Here is a 16245-nt window from a genome sequence, read left to right as displayed (position 1 = left end):
ATGCACATATGGATAGTCTAAAGGATAGCGACTCAGATTGACTCGTGTTTTTTTAATGGGATGCAGTGTGTGTCCGGCCATGTCACAGCCAGTTTGTTTTCACTCAGTCACCCTCTCCCTCTCTCTCACTCCCTTGCTTTCTGCCTGCCTGCCTAGCAGTGCTATGTTTCCACTACATCTTTGTGCATAGGATACCCAGGCTGACTGCAGCTAAACTAGGCCGGGAAGAACAAGACACACACACACACACACACACACACACACACACACATTCACACATGAAAGCATGCACACACAAGCAAGCACTCAAACATGTGCATGAATATACATCTCAGAAATTTGAACAGTCCTTCAAACATACACACACACACACACACACACACAGAGAAACACATGGCACATGAATGCCTTTGTGTAATCAAATTCTATGTGTCTGTTTGTTTGGCTTTGCATGTCCCCCTGGCTCTTAAGGTGTGAAAAAGAGGGTTTGCCGGTGAATAGGAGAGCATATGTGTGTGTAGGTGTGTGAAAGAGGGAGGGCTGGCATTCATAGAGAGAGAGAAGAAGAACCTGAAAGAAAGAGTGAAAGGAGATATAGAAGGAAAAGAGAAACAGACTGAGAAATGGAGGAGAATATCTGGGGGAAAGAGATGGAACGCGTGAGAGTTAATGATTGACAAGTTTAAGAGTGTGGGAGAAAGGAGAGAAAAGGGAGGGGGATAGGAGAGAGAGAGAGAGAGAGAGAGAGAGAGAGAGAGAGAGGAAGAAGTAAGGGAAGGGATGGATCATGGAGCTCATTCCTACAGCTTCTGCTGCAGGAGGGAGGGAGGTGTGATGGTGTAATTGGGTCCTGGAAGTGGCAGTCGAGGAGGTGCATGACACTACACTGAGAAAGTAGTGTGTGTGTGTGTGTGTCTGTGTGAGAGAGAGAGACAGAGAGAGAGCATGTCTGGGTGTCTGTACGTATACTATAAGGTGTGTGTCTTACATAGTGAGAGTATCCAACTGCGTCACAGACGAGGAGTCTTGATTCAGTATGCATAATGAGGACTGGCATCTCCATATGACTGTGAGGGTGACAGGGAGGAGCGGGACCAAAGACTAAAGAGAACATCACACTCAACATGACTGAATGCACCTGTCATGGAATCTAAACTCATATGAGTGTGTGGGTATCATGACTATAAATATAATGTGTGAGCCTCGACTATAAATATAATGTGTGAGCATTTGTGTGTGTGTGTGTGTGTGTGCATGACATGTTTATTTGACATGAATCCACACTCAGAATTATTATCTATTCAGGCTAACATTAATCTGTGGGAGCTCGGCTGCTCCTGGCGAACTGATTGCGGCTAGCAGCTTCCTTCTTCCCAGCATCCTCCGGGAGCAGTCCGGAGTTCTGCAACATCTCCCTCGTTTGGTGAGAGCCCTCAATCTTCCATGCACACACATCTATCCGTTTGCAATTAATCAGAAATCTCATTAAAGTCACTCAGCTCCACAGGCCAATAAATTAAGAGAAAAAACACCAACGACAGAGAAAGGGTGAGGGAGAGAGAGAGAGGGAGAGAGAGAGTTTGTGAGGTGGAGGCAAAAGGGTATAAATTTACCTTGAGACCGGACGCATTCATTTATGTTTATGAAATGAATATTAAAAATGTCCTCTAATCTACCTCGGGCTAAGTATCTTCCTGTATTCTTCAATGCTCACTCAATCACTTGGTCATTGATTGCCCATTTAAACTCATTAAGGTTTAACCTTCTTCAGTCTTCAAAGGTCGACAGTGCCATCACATGCACAATCCTGTGCACTGCAGCCAAATTTACTGTAAAAGTCAATTGCCCTCTGCTGGTTGATTCGAGGTATTACAGCAAATACACTGCTCCATCTAGTGGCCATTGAGTGTTAACTGAACAATACAAAATCCATGTCATGCCTGTGGCTAGAACTTCTGTGTATACAACCTCCTAATTATCCAGTTAAGCAAACAAAACTGCTTAAAAACCATGCAAGAATCCACTTAATAAAAGACTGAATTTTAATAGCGTTTCTGTTATAAATACATGGTTATATTAAACACAGTCGTAAAAGCACCCTCTGTTCCCAGCCTACCGCTTTACAAACAAATATAAATTATTCGCGTTAACACAACAACAATCATATCAAAGGGAAGAGGGGAGTTTAAAGTCAAGTCCGAGACTAAGAGCCCAGTCAGCAACTGATCCGGGCCGGGCTTGTGGCCCACGTCTGATCCGGGCCTGATGTGGGCCTTATCCGGGCCTGATGTGGCGCCGACTCGGCTGCAGTCTGGGGTGCAGAAGTCTCATTCATCTCAAGTGCAATCAGACCGAAGGCGGTCGCTTTTTAACAAGTACAATTACGGACGCTGGATTGCTTAATGCAGTCACCTTGGCCTTGCCAGTAGTGTATTTGGTATGCTCAACGATAGAGGGTGGACTTCAGTGTTATTGCCCACTTCCTGATTACCACATGATGACATGTGGAGGGAGGCCAAGATTTGGTTGTAGACTCCAAGCTCTGCATAATATTACAGTGTTTGCTGCATAGTAGTATTAGTAGCTAGGTTGTTCCCTTGTGTGGACTGTTTGAAGGACACTCTTTGACAAAATAAAAAGGTGACATTGAGAACCTGTTTGAGAGTTCGCTGGCATGATTGACAGAACTCCTGAGGGTGGGTCTGTCTATAGAAGCTCAGATTATTGCTTGAAGCCATGTCCTCACGTATGTGCTTAAGAGCACCTTTAAAGGGTAAAGGGACCTTTTGAAGGTCAAAAATCATCTCTTGTTTTTTTTTTCACTTCAAGCGGTTCTCTTTAGAGAGAAAACCCGCATAGAAACCTGAATGTGTGCGCGTGTGTGTTTTGCATTGTGGTTCATTGTAGGCTGCTCTGATGGTGTGTGTGTGTGTGTGTGTTGGGGTAGCCATCATTCAGGCTTTGCGAAGGGAGTATTTGCCCTTCTGTAACTGGGAGATGTAAATTTTGGTTTTGCTGCCGTCGGTGCGCTTGAGCCACACCTCACCCGTGCTGACCGCCGTGATCACCGCCCTGCGGAGGGAAAAGACCAAGAGCAAGTGAGTGTGTGTGTGTGAGTGTGTGTGTGTGTGTGTGTGTGTGTGTGTGTGTGTGTGTGTGTGTGTGTGTGTGTGTGTGTGTGTGAGTGTTGGGTGGGGTGGGGTGGGGGTGGGGGTGGGGAGGACAGTAGGCACAAAGCAGGACACAGGCACGAGTGCCACCACAGAAACCCCCGGGCCAGCACCGATGCAAAATTCATGAGTCAGACCGCAGCAATGGCGGCCATTGCTGTGCCCTCCAGCAACTACGCTCTGTGGTACAAACCAGTCAAAGCAGAGGGACAGAGGGAGAGAGAAGAGGGAAAACAGAATGGCAGAGGTACAGAGAGAAATTGCATGAGAGAGAGAGAGAGAGAGAGAGGCAGGGAGGGGAAAGAGAAATGAGAAATGGTGGGATTGAGGGCGAAAGAGAGAGACAGAGACAGAATACTGACTGTGCGGGACTGTCATCATTGACCTCCAGTAGAACGCTGTTGCCTTTGCAGAATTTCTCTCCATCGTAGTACAAAGTCCCCCCCTCACAGCGTACTGAGAGAGGCTGCCGACCTGGATCACAGAGACAGAGAGAGAGAGAGAGAGAGAGAGAGAGAGAGAGGGAGAAAGAGAGAGAAAGAGAAAGAGAGAGAAAATGATAAACTGTCATGCCTTTCTCTCTAGCTTATTAAAAACCCCTCTCTGACTTTTCAGGTCAAGTCAGAGTGCATCAACATCATCAATAATACGCACACAGAGCTCGATCTAGCGAGCAATAATTGCTAACATTGTGTCATGTCTCAATAAAAGATGCTTTTGCTCCAGGCTTATGCTGACTCTATGCTTTGCAAACTCGGAGTTTGTTTCAGGCGAAGGAGGAAGAGACTTATTATCTACATCATCAACATTATCATCATCATCACTACCACCATCATCATCATATTGATCATGATCCCCCTCATCCCCATCTCCATAGAGACTGTCTAGACAGAGCTGACTGCTTTCAGGTGTGTTTGGCCCCGGGCAGACGGTGGCAGCTGGCTGGAGTTTGACCGGTAAACCCCAGCACAGTGGAGAAACACAAGCAACGAAAAGGAGGAGAATGCAGAGTACACGCGCGCACGCGCACACACACACACACACACACACACACACACACACACACACACACACACACACACACACACACACACACACACACACACACACACACACACACACACACACACACACACACACACACACACTGTAATGCAGTCTTACGTTCTGACAAGCACACCAATTGCCTACCTTGTTCTTGCCCATCTGGAATAACTCCTTTAGCTTTGCTGACTCTATACTTTCTGTTTTCGTTGTTTAAACTTGTGATATCCATGATGAGTATTGAGTTAGTGAATTAGCTCAACATTGTGTGCTGATAACCATATAGATAGCCGAGTAAAAGAAAATAACAAGTAGCCTAGTTGCGTGCCTGCGTGCGTATTCTGTCTCCTGCTGAAACAAAATGTGTGTGCGTTAATTTTGATAACGTGTTCACTAAGTTATGTAATAGAAAATGGTAAATAGCCTGATGGCATGCAGTTAATGGGATACTGTGCATAGTTGGGAAGGTATGGTGGGCCAATTTGGTGTGAATACACATTACACATACACAAGGGACATTTTCTCTCATTTTTGAGTAGCCTGATGGTACGCACAGTGCGTACGGACATACAACTGCAGGTGCGCCTGATGCCAAGATACATCAGCACAAAATAGAAAAGTGAGTGCATACAAGCAGGAGCACAAATTGGTGTGAAAGCACATAAGTGCTTATACATGTGTGATGTGTTCCAGCCTACCTTCTGACTTCTTCTTGACGGGTGTAATAACTGCCTTAGCCTGTAAGACAAACACACACACACACACACACACACACACACACACACACACACATACACACACACACACTTAATCATCCCAGACAAGGACCATCTGAGACTAAGTCTATTTGTATAAGGCCTATCTGGAGTCCCAGGTATTTGCTCTGATGGGGTTCATTAGGGATTAAAATAAGGTAATTCTTCATACCTTCTTAATGGCTGTCCAGTCCTCAAGGATGTCAATGTCCCGTAACATGTAGACTATGTAAGGTCCTGATGAAGAAAGGGTAGATCTGTTATTATCACCCAGTGTTAAGTGCAGCTCTGTTACTACATTATCACCCAGTGTTAACTGCAGCTCTGTTACTATCATAGTGTTAACTGTAGCTCTGTTGCTACATTTTCAGACAATGCTAAGTGTAGGTCTGTTACTACATTGTCATGTTGACTGTTGCATAATGCATAAGGAGGACGAGATTTCATACATGACAGGTCGACGTGAAAACATGAGGTAAGTGTAATTGATAGTGTAATTGTAGTGCAAGTCATAAATGCGTGTTCATGTTCCGACAATCTCTCTCCTAGCAGCGAGGAAGCCTTCAGGATGTACTAGCCTACCGCTAAATCACGTTTCATGTTGGGGCGGTGGTAGTGTAGTGGTTAAGGAGCTGGGCTAGCGTGCAGTAGCCTGAAAGTTGTCGGTTCAATTCCCGGCTTCCACCGTTGTGCCCTTGAGCAAGGCACTTAACCCCAAGTTGCTCCGGGGACATTGTGATCCCTTGTAATATAGCTGACATATGTAAGTCATTTTGGTCAAGAAGTGTCTACTAAATGTAATGTAATGACTGTAAACTTTCCTGGCAGCTAGACTGTTGTGTGTATTTCTGTCTAACACATGTCTGTGTCAGCAGCAGCAGTTACGTAACGACTTGTTTACGTCCAGTTCAGACATTAAATTTTTCACTCGGCTCTACAATTAACCTCCGTAAAACCAAGACGGAGTTTTAAATAGACTCCTTCACATTGTTAATTAGCCTTCAGACTGACGTTCTCTTCTCAGTGCTTTGCGCTCAAACAGTTGGCGTGTATTTTGTGGGGATCCTATCCGGAGGTGAAGGGAGTTATTTCACCCACACAAAGCCACTGCTTAATTCCCTCTCAGTGTGTTCCTGACAGGTCCATTGTCTGACCTTCTCCTCTCCGACAGCCTCGAAGCGTTCGCGAGAGCCTTCGCGAGAGCCTCCGAGAGAGTGGCCTGCCGTTTTGTGATTGTTCAGGTTCTTCTGCTTCTGGACTGGCATTTGTTATCGAGTCAGAAACGGCCCGTGCACAATCCATCTATCTGTGAAAAACTGCTTGCACCAGAAATGGTGTGTGTGTTTGTATGTGGCGCTTCTCAGTTAGGAGAAGTAACACAGCCAGGGAGACATGGAAGAGAGAGAGAGAGAGAGAGAGGGAGAGAGGGAGAGGGAGAGGGGAGAGAGAGAGAGAGAGAGGGAGGGAGGTGTAGGGGTAGCGAGTTAAAAGAAAAATGTACCCGAAACTAGAACAGCTTTCTTCTTTCGCTCTGGCCGCAGGATGTGATTCCTCCTCTTGCACTTTTTGGCTCTCACTTCATCACTCCACCACTCTGACAGGGAGAATGAGGGAGGAGACCAGAGAGAGAGAGAGTGTAAGCAAAAGAGGGAGAATGAGAGCAAAAGGGGGAGAGAGAAAGAGAGAGAGCATGTTATATTAACCTTACTTCTAATAAATGATCAAATAAATTAGCCCCTTGCAGTAGCTCAATATCATGCAGGAGCAAAGGTAATGACTACTATAAATCTAAGGCTGTCTGGGAGATAAAAAGCTTGCATAAGTGTGTGTGTGTGTGTGTGTGTGTGTGCGTGTGTGTGTGCGTGTGTACCTGAGGTGATGTCTATACTCTGCTTATCCTCCTCTAGTCTGCGGATCTTGTCCAGCAGTTCTGTCTTCATGGTGTCGTACAGCATCGCCCGCTCACTCTGTCCAGAGACACATCCATCCATCAAATGAGAAAGAACAGTTTGAACATATCTTTGTCTATGCACATACGTGTTTTGTTCCACCTTTCCATTGTGTGTGTGTGTGTGTGTGTGTGTGTGTGTGTGTGTGTGTGTGTGTGTGTGTGTGTGTGTGTGTGTGTGTGTGTGTGTGTGTGTGTATGTGTATGTCTATGTGTGTGTGTATGTGTGTGTGTGTTTGTGTCTGTCTGTCTGTTTGTGTGTGTGTGTTTGTGTGTGCGCGCGTGTGTGTGTGTGTGTGTGTGTGTGTGTGTGTGTTGGATTCTGCTGTTTGCATTATATTAAATTACTGAACTGTCCTGTTCTGTCACATGCGTGTGTGATTAGGAGAGATTTAACACCGACTGAGTAACTGTCAGATTGAGTCATGGTCAGGTGAGGTGTTGAGGTGTGTCCGGCAGCTGAGTGTTACCTCCAGGTGTTGCCTCGCACCCTGAAGCTCACATTCATGTTTGTGCTTGATAACCTGCAGGCACAGCTCCTTGTATATACCTAGACAGAGGAGCAGGAAGAAGGGATAGAGTGGCGGAAGAAAAAACAGGAAGAGAAGAAGAGAGAGAGAGAGAGAGAGAGAGAGAGAGATGGTTGGGGTAAGTAACTTATTAAGAGCAGTTCACAAGCTCAATTTTCCAAAGATGGAATACCTGCAAGGTAAATATTCTACAGGGTATAATGGCACAATTCAGCAATTCAGCTCATGAGATATAACACTTGTGTGCAGTTCCGTTACCGGCCACTTGGGTGCGCATCTGCATGTTCTGCTGCAGGACGGCCAGTGGCTCCCGGTACTCCCCGGCCTTTTCCGACAGCACCTCGTCTAGCTTCACCTTCACCTGGTTCAGGCGCTCGCGGAACAGCCTGGGGGCGAACAGAGCAGAGAGGTTCATTTTAGCCTCTCAAAGGCAACACACCTGGGAAACACCTGAGGTGAGCTTGTGTGATGCCGCAGGGCACAGGTGAGCAGAGGCCTCCCACACGTAACTATGGACCCTGGTTGCCTCAGACACACAGGGCCTACACAACCATAATTCAGATGTGAGGTTCAGGTGTTGGCTCAGAATCAATCATTTGCATAGCCTGCAACTATCCAAGTCCAGTTGTTTTTCTATCTGGTATCTGGGTGCTATAACCTTTGGAAGGACAAGCATTTCATTTTTATACACACACACAGTGTGCAGTGTTTTACTGTACAGATTCGTCAGGTATAAAAGTCCTATGATAACAAGTATGACAGGCACTTTATAACTACAAGAATATGCACTCCAGGAGGTGATAAGATTACTTTCTATCCAAAACATTTTTTCCCCGTCCCCTTAAGATTGCCACCATCATCTCACTTCCAGAGTGTCGTCTGTTCAGCAGCCCCCCACCCCCTTGCTGAAACTGCAGTCTGGTGGAGCTGCAGGTCTGTCTTGGGCTTGGGCTTGCCTGGCTGCAGGATTAGCCTGGGGCTCGAATGATTACGCTGGCCATCTGCCTCCCATCTATCCCACACTAGTCTCTCCCGGGGCTTCTTCTAGCTACACGGGCGGATGCCTCCGTGCTCAAGAGCTTCTTTTAGATCTGTCTGGATCTACTGATGAAAACAGACTGAGGTGGGTTCGTTGTTTCACCCCCCTCCTGTCAAGAATTGGATTCTACCGGCGGTCCATCTAAGTCACTGGCTCTCAGATGCTTGTAATTAAGTTGCTGAATGCTTAGTGATTCTGTTTATTTTGCTATAAAGTACTACTTGACCCCCCCAAAAATTCCTTTTGCCATTTTTTTCCCTTTGAGCCTAATAAGAGCCTAATGGCTAAATAAACAATCTCACAACACAGCCTGTTCAGATTCTGGCTCACTGTGTTCAACTATAATACTGCAGATTAACCTGATTAAGTTTAGTTTCAAAAAGTCTTCGAGGTCAAAATGTCTGTGAAAATCCTCTAAAGAAAGCACCCGTTGAATTGTCAGGCCCTATGAAGGCAGAATGAGTTGGTCTAGAAATGCCCTTTCATCTGTTCCTCTCCTCTGAACTCTTATTCAGTAGCTGCTCACTTAGCTAATCAAATCCAAAAAACAAAATGAAGCAAAAGTCTTACTTCTCTTTCAGTTCCAGGAACTGCTTTTCCAGATCTGACATCTCGTCCAGGCACTCTGTTCTTCTTCGTTCGCAATCCTCGTCATCCATCTCTGTATTTCAGACGAGAGAAAATATCACACTGATCTTTTTAACCATTTATCATCATCGCCATCTCTTCTCATTACACACTTAGAGTGGCTTGATAAAAGCAACAAAATTGAGCTATTTGTATCTGATCAAATGTTCACATGATCAAGGTACATATTTATTTACTGACTGGGTTTGGAACTTCCTTGGTAAATTGACAAGCTAGGTTTATGTGACTCCCATATGACCATATTTTGCAGCAAAATTCAACAATATGTTTTTAACCATTTTTGAGGGCACAGTATACACTTGTAGGTTCATCTCGATCTGTCTATGGACATGACCATTAATAGAAGAAATTAAGACATAAGTGACATATCCTTAACCATTTAAGCATGAATGTTTCCCCACTAATAGGCAATAGATTTGTATCTTTCTTTAACTGAAATGGTAACTTCCAAAAATTAATCCATCAGCCTAAAAAATCAATTTAATCACCTCTCTCACATCTAATTTGTAACATTGATTCCCATTTTAATCCCCAGCAAGATGAATAGAAGCCATAATGGCCTGAAATAAGTGTCATAAATCTCTCACTACAACAGATTAACAATATATACCTGTGCTGGCAGTCAGCTGAAGGCAAGAAAGACTTTATCATCACTGAGCCCACACCAGTGAGACAACATTTTAGTAGCGCAGCGCTCTATAATCTTTGCTTTAGGCCACACATCAGTCACCTGAGCTCTCCTCTTCCTCCTCCTCCTCTGCCTCGCTCTCCTCCGACTCGCTGCCCCTGTCGGTCTCGTGCTCCTCGCCGCTCTCCTCCATGGTCTCCTCGGCCTCGCCTCGCTCCCTCTCGCGCTCCTCGTCCGCCTCGCCGTTGGCCTGCGGCACCTCCGAGTCTCCCTCCGTCTCCATGTCCTCTTCGGGCTCTCTGGCGGCGGGCTGGGCCGGCATCACCGCAAGGACACAAGGGCTTCTCTCCTCTCCTTCCTGGATCAAACTGCTACACCACAAACAACACATCAGTCTTTGTCTGACTCAGGACTGGCCGAAATGACCAAGTTCTCTTTTTTTTTCTCAGATCAAAGACATTATGCATAATGTACATTGTGTGCCTTGTTTGTGTGCACTGCATATTGTGTAACTAAGTGATTCGACAAAACAAATGAAATACATGCTCCAAACTGATGGATGTCATATGCATATTTCCACTGCTAAAACTAATGAACATTATACTACATAGGGTTAGCCAATGTAAAAAGGGATGGGCCAGGCCTACTATGCTGTTAATGCGTTACTTTGTCCAAATGCACTTCATTAGGCCTATGTTTTACATAATACTGATAATACATTGTCTTCTCTGTGACACTGTAATAAGCCTCTACATGAGAAAACCCCAGGACAAATAAAACTGTGTAGGTGAACCTATGGGTTATGGAATAAAGAATAACTAAAAATAAAATAGCCTAACTATTTGCCTAGGACGCTGGTCTAATAACTAAAATCTGTCTTATTGGACTTCCCGTTTTTAACGGATCATTGCTAAGTTACCAAAATGAGCAAAATACATTTCAGACAGGTGTCAAAATCAGTGTGATGTTACAGTCGTGAAATAGTCGTGAGCCGACAACTGAAATGTAGGCTATTCAATTAGGCCTCCCTGTTTACGACGAGATTGCTGCGCTACAAGTTGTTGATGCATGTTGACTTGAGTTACTGTATCAGTGACACTGACAGTAGCCTAATGTATGGTAGAAGTTTGAAAACAAGCTGTGGTACAGTAGCCTATAACCGACGGAGCAGCGAGGCTGCTTGGTGGCTGTATTTCAATGGAAATGTACAGCCTGCACTACAGATAAAAGGCGACTAGCTTGCTAAGCACAAAACAGTGTCCTGTGTAGAGTTGCCGGAGAATAGGCCGCCCTTCCAAAATGACCGCGGAGCTGACCGTATGTTACAGAGTATCCTCTTCTTAATCAACTGTAACCGGCGAAAAGTAAGAAGTTACAAATTCAGCACAAATGTAGCGTACTAAGTGGAAGACGACTGTTAACATAATGTTATCATATATCGTTTAACATAGCTAGTTTTACAAGAGTAGGGCATCTCTCGAATTAGGTAGCCGGGACTAACGTTACTTGCATGAATTAGGCTACCCTACTGTATAGACTGTAGAAAACATTTAAGACAGAAATAGATAAATCAAGTTATTATACTCTTTAGGCTAGTACCCTAAAGAGCGTGTAGGCTAAACTACATTGTATTTTGACTACATTGTTATCATACAGTAGGCGATAATGTATCGAGTGTCCCATCGAGTGTCCCAACTGATGTAGACAAGAGGTTTGCAGCGCGAAACATTCTGTGCATCTCATTTTCAATTCAAACCAAATCTGGATGGTAGTTTAAGTATTCAAAACATAACATTTTAAAACACAGTCGTACCTTATTACAATTAATGTTCAGCAATTTCCAGAATCTTTCTAATCTGTCAACACATCGTACAGTACAACTCGTACTTCCTCGGTACCTCTATGCCGTCTACTTCATCGGATTCAACTAGTAGCCAATCAACATTGAACTCACTTCTCCACATGGCCAATCGGCAGAGAGCAGGTTCATCCATCGCTGCAATATCAAGTCCATCGCTTGTCCTCGGTCTACCTGCAACATTTTAAATATATACACCGGGGTATGTAATACATCAAAGATTACTCGGTACAGGCAGCATATCTTCTTACAAAAGTATCAAACAAATTACTAACACTGGTTTGACGTCTGTATGCCTACATGTTGTAATAGCTTTTATTTCTATATATTTCCCCTCCTAAAACTAAAGGACTCTTATCTTGACAAAAGAGGAAGCGGAACGAATTTCAATCTATAGGCTACTGACAAAATAAGAGTTTTATAGTAGTGTAAACTGCAGTGTAGGCTAGGCCTACTAGGTGCGGCAGGTAGGCTGTAGCCTATAACCTACATTTGCAAACATGCTTTACCTCACATGCATCAGTGCTCATACATGTATAAAAGGCCAATTATAGCTCATAGATAAATTGTGCTATGCACCATTAGATTACATTATCTAATACAGAAAGCATTTGAAACTATTTTTCCAAATCATAATCCAATAAAATTCACTCTGCAACAAAAGTCTTTGACATGTTTTTATTAAAGTTGCATAAAAGTGTAACAAATAGGAGAACAGGACAGTTTAATATTGCTACATTATTCTCATTTGTTTTCAAAAAACACAGCTCTGGAGCTTTCTCTAACAACGTCTACATTTTTTTTCATAGAAGTATTTTGTTTGCATTTGTTTTTTTTATTATTTTTATTTTTTAATGAAATCCACTTGTTTCTGGAGTTCTTTTACAGTAAAAAAAGAAAAGGAATCAACAGCACTAGCTCGTACACAGTAAAAATCCAACGATTCCATTAAATGTTAATATTTGCACCTAAGAATGCACCATAAAGAGGGTCTAAAGTCACACCCACTCCTAAAAAACAGAATCACCCACATCAAAAAAAGAAAGAGTACTTTATTCCTCTAAAGCTTCCAAAGATTCCATTTTGTGTAAATTGACTTTTTTCCAAAATTAAATGTCTATTTATTTGGTTTGTGTAACTTAAATAAAACCTAAGGCAACGTCTGATATAAAAAATAAAAAAGGTGGTCAGCTTTCATCTGAAAAGGTGAGCACCACAAGGAGGAAAGAGAGGGAGAGAGTGAATAGGGTGGCAAGGTGAAGAGAGGTTCGAAAGGCGTAAGCCGAGAGAGGGAGAGAAAAAGAAGCTTCTGAGGCAAAGTTGGATGAGAGATGGTCATGTGCTGGTTTAGGAAGTAGTGACTGGCCCTTACACCCCTCTCTCTTTAAGTCACACACACCCAAACACACATAAACAGGCACGCACACCTCGAGCAGTCACTAAACAGATACCTGAAAAATCAGAGAGACAGACAGACCCCTGAACTACAGCAGTAAGCTCAGTCTTTTATCTGATTGGCTGTGCCCCTAGAGAGGATGGTGTCATGGTTAAGATGATTGGCTAGAGCAACTTATTAGCTGGTCTGGTTGTTGGCTGATTGATAAGCAAGTTTCAGTGTGATGCTGTAACCTGGTGATTCACACCATCTCTCTTCTCTTTGTCCTGGCAGTTCCCTGAGGGTAACAGTGGTCTCTGTCTGTGTGCATCTGTATACTGGTGTGTTCTAGAGTGAGTGAGTGTGAGTGTGTGTGTGAGTGTGTGTGTGTGTGTGTGTGTGTTCCCTCCACTTCACTCATCTCCCACGTTCCCCCTCCTAGTTCAGTATACTACAAAGTAACATGACATACCATCATGTCATTACAAAGCCCTTAACTGCACACTATATGAAAGGGAAATGAACGTTCAGAAAATAGAAGGAATAAATAAAATAAAAAAAGAAGATCAAGGCCTCATCTTTCTAATCTCTCCTTCATGGTCAACATGCTGTGTGTCCCCACTGGTCAACACAGCCACATTGCATTGACTGACTGCTTAATATGGCTGGTTGGTGTGGAGTCCAAAAGTGGCGGCCAGTGATTCGTGAATACACAGGAACCAGTCCGTTCTCCAATCTGTGCCCTTAGCCCTAATGGCAGCTTGAGTACTATATCTGCACATGTATGCCAACAAAATGTACACACACACACGCACAACAAAAAGAGGAAAAAACACACACAGAGGTGTGTGCAGCATAACAATGACATGTTTTTTTTTTTACTTCAAATAAAATAAAAAAATAACTGCTTCCTTCTCTTCAAGACATTTTCAATCAAAATGAAAACAAACAAAACAACCAAAACAACAAGTTGAAAAAAAATACAATGAGATGGTGAACATAATAAGCCCTGCTTATAATCTGATCTGATTGACTAGATTCGCTTCCCCTGATCCTCTTCCCCCGACCTGAGAGAGAGAGGAGGGGGGGGGGGGGGGTTGTGGGATGCGGTCACAGTCATCATCACCCACTCCTTCCATCAGCTCTGGAGAGGGCAGTGAGCCCTGTGAGGGATGAGGGGATGAGAGGAGCTGTGGGGGGAGAGGGAGAGAAGGAGGAGGGGTAGGTAGGAGGGAGGGTAAGGGAAGAGCTTTTATTTCTTCTGAGGCGTGCTGAGTTTCTGCATGCCGCGGATCTTGTCCAGCAGCTCAGACACAAAGTCCTATGGGAAGAGGGGAAGGACAAAAAGGAATTATGATAATGGTCACAACAGATCATGGTATTTATGACTTATTTTTGATGACCGTACAGATTGATTGAAATCATGACCTGTAATGAAGCAATACTAAACAGGTATTTCAAAACATTTTACTGATATTTTATGCCATCTAAATCAATTTCAAATGAGGATGCATTTAATATGGGAATGCACTGCCATTCAGTACAGTATTTGAAAGGGGTGTGCTTTGCTAGCCAAAGTGGAAGTGGGCACTTACGTCAGTAGGTTTGTAACACTCCACTAGCAGGTCCTGTCAAAAGAAAAACAAAAACAATACACAGACATTAGATCGGTTTTGAAAACTGTCCATGAAAGTATAATTGATTATTCCGAATCCAATCCAAAACTACCACATAAATCACAATAAGTTATTAGTAATTAGGCCTATAGACAAACTCAAGTGATTCTAACACAAAGACATACAGGTCTAGTCTGTAGCTAAATCCTGGTGGTGATGGCAGTGAATGTCACATTCTACTTTGGATAAAAAATATCCTTTTACTCTGTACAGGTAAATTAATATAACCTGGCCCTGCCCATCCTAGATCTCCTTTCAGGTTTAGGCGAAGTAGAATCTCTGATCAATGTGATTGGTAAGGCTGGACCAAAGATTTCAGTGTGTGTTGTGTCGTGATGAGTGTTGGAAAGGAATCCCAATCATGAGTCGCTATATTCGTTTGGATTTTTCCAGGCTAAAATGAATACGTAATGAACACATAAATGGCTAGGGGTCCTACCTTGACCCTTGAGGCACGATCCACATCACTCTGCATGTCCAGCAGCTCATCCACATCGATCTCCAACTCAGGGATGGCTTCCTCCTAATAGAGAGTGGGAGAGGGAGAGGGGGGAAAAAATCAGTACAAACATATTAGTGGACAAAAGACATGTTTGCTTTGCACCAGGTAACCAATTGGCAACCCAAACATATTGATGGTCTTTCTTTACAGCATGATTAAGAGTGAACGAGGTCGCCTCTACATTAACAGGCATGCAGTGTTGCCTGAAGCCAGAGAGACGCTGAGCACATGGGTACACCAGAGACAGCTCATGTGCAACAGTTGCTCCATTGTTTCTTAACACTTCTGTTGGTCATTACACAATCCACATGTCCAGTCTAATATAAACTACATACTAATACTTTGTGTATGGCAAATCTGCTTTCACAACCCACATAATCTGCACTTCAGAATGGTAACATATTCCCCAGTTGGCCAGTGCTATGTAGGCCAACTCAAATGGTAACACAACACACATCATAAACAAGGTGAAGTCAAGTGACACTAAGGATCACTTGACTTGACTACTATGGATACTGTGCTGCAAAACATGGATGACAGACTTGGTGAGCGATGACTGCATTGTGAGAGTTGAGCATGAGTGCCGGGCCTCCTCTCCTCTGTGCTCCAACTGTTGGCCCTTTAAAAGTAAGTCACATATGGTTCCAGACAGATTCCAGCCTTAAGTCCAGGGATCGCTGTGCACGTTTTAAAATAGAGCAGCGGCTCATTAAGCCCATGACGCATGTTGCCGGGGCTTTCTACGGAAGCTGACATCGCTGCAATTTGCCACTAGATGTCACTCTCCTTCAAACTATCTTTAAAAGACAGTGCGTCCCTGAGCGCACTGAGCTTTTTTTGTGCTTTGTTTATTTGTTTTAGTTTATTTGTTTACCTGCACTTGAAACTTAGAAGAAACATGCATATATATTAAAAAAAAAAGCTAATATACATAATCATCTTTAATTACCTGGAATTTTCACCTGAAGAACTACATAAACAGTGTGAATTGTTTGACTGGTCTTACACTAACAGTATGCTGAACCCACATTCTGTGGTGCCAATATATCCAAATAAGTTAGTCCACACATCC

General features: G+C 43.7%; 2 protein-coding genes across 3 annotated transcripts in view; both read right to left on the bottom strand.

The window, feature by feature from the left end:
- Positions 1-2024: 2024 nt before the first annotated feature.
- On the bottom strand, positions 2025-11673 carry brms1 (BRMS1 transcriptional repressor and anoikis regulator). Of its 2 annotated transcripts, none has more exons than XM_076289226.1 (11): positions 11576-11673; positions 9865-10133; positions 9057-9147; positions 7706-7833; positions 7388-7467; positions 6840-6936; positions 6471-6563; positions 5142-5206; positions 4913-4952; positions 3533-3644; positions 2025-3072 (listed from the first exon to the last, which is right to left on the bottom strand). In XM_076289226.1, the coding sequence occupies exons 2-11, from the start codon at positions 10082-10084 to the stop codon at positions 2955-2957; spliced, it is 1044 nt and encodes a 347-aa protein (XP_076145341.1). In that variant the 5' UTR covers positions 10085-10133; positions 11576-11673; the 3' UTR covers positions 2025-2954. The 2 variants fall into 2 exon arrangements, with proteins under 2 accessions (XP_076145341.1, XP_076145342.1); XM_076289227.1 differs by having other exon boundaries at positions 9865-10130; positions 11576-11664.
- A 610-nt stretch (positions 11674-12283) lies between these two features.
- Positions 12284-16245, bottom strand: part of ppp1r14bb (protein phosphatase 1, regulatory (inhibitor) subunit 14Bb) — a 21004-nt gene continuing 17042 nt past the window's right edge. The window contains exons 2-4 of the mRNA XM_076289228.1: positions 15111-15194; positions 14591-14623; positions 12284-14316 (exon numbers count right to left, since the gene is read on the bottom strand). Coding sequence (XP_076145343.1) covers positions 14248-14316; positions 14591-14623; positions 15111-15194 — 186 coding nt within the window. The 3' untranslated portion in view covers positions 12284-14247. The remainder of the gene's footprint in view (positions 14317-14590; positions 14624-15110; positions 15195-16245) is intronic.

This window comes from Alosa pseudoharengus, unplaced genomic scaffold (assembly GCF_046254945.1).
Source record: "Alosa pseudoharengus isolate Yale_2024_CS ecotype anadromous, Long Island Sound unplaced genomic scaffold, YU_APseudo_1.1 YU_APseudo_1.1_scf_17, whole genome shotgun sequence".
Taxonomy (NCBI): domain Eukaryota; kingdom Metazoa; phylum Chordata; class Actinopteri; order Clupeiformes; family Clupeidae; genus Alosa; species Alosa pseudoharengus.
Note: the sequence above shows the minus strand (reverse complement) of the source record. Positions and strands in the feature narration are given on the sequence as shown.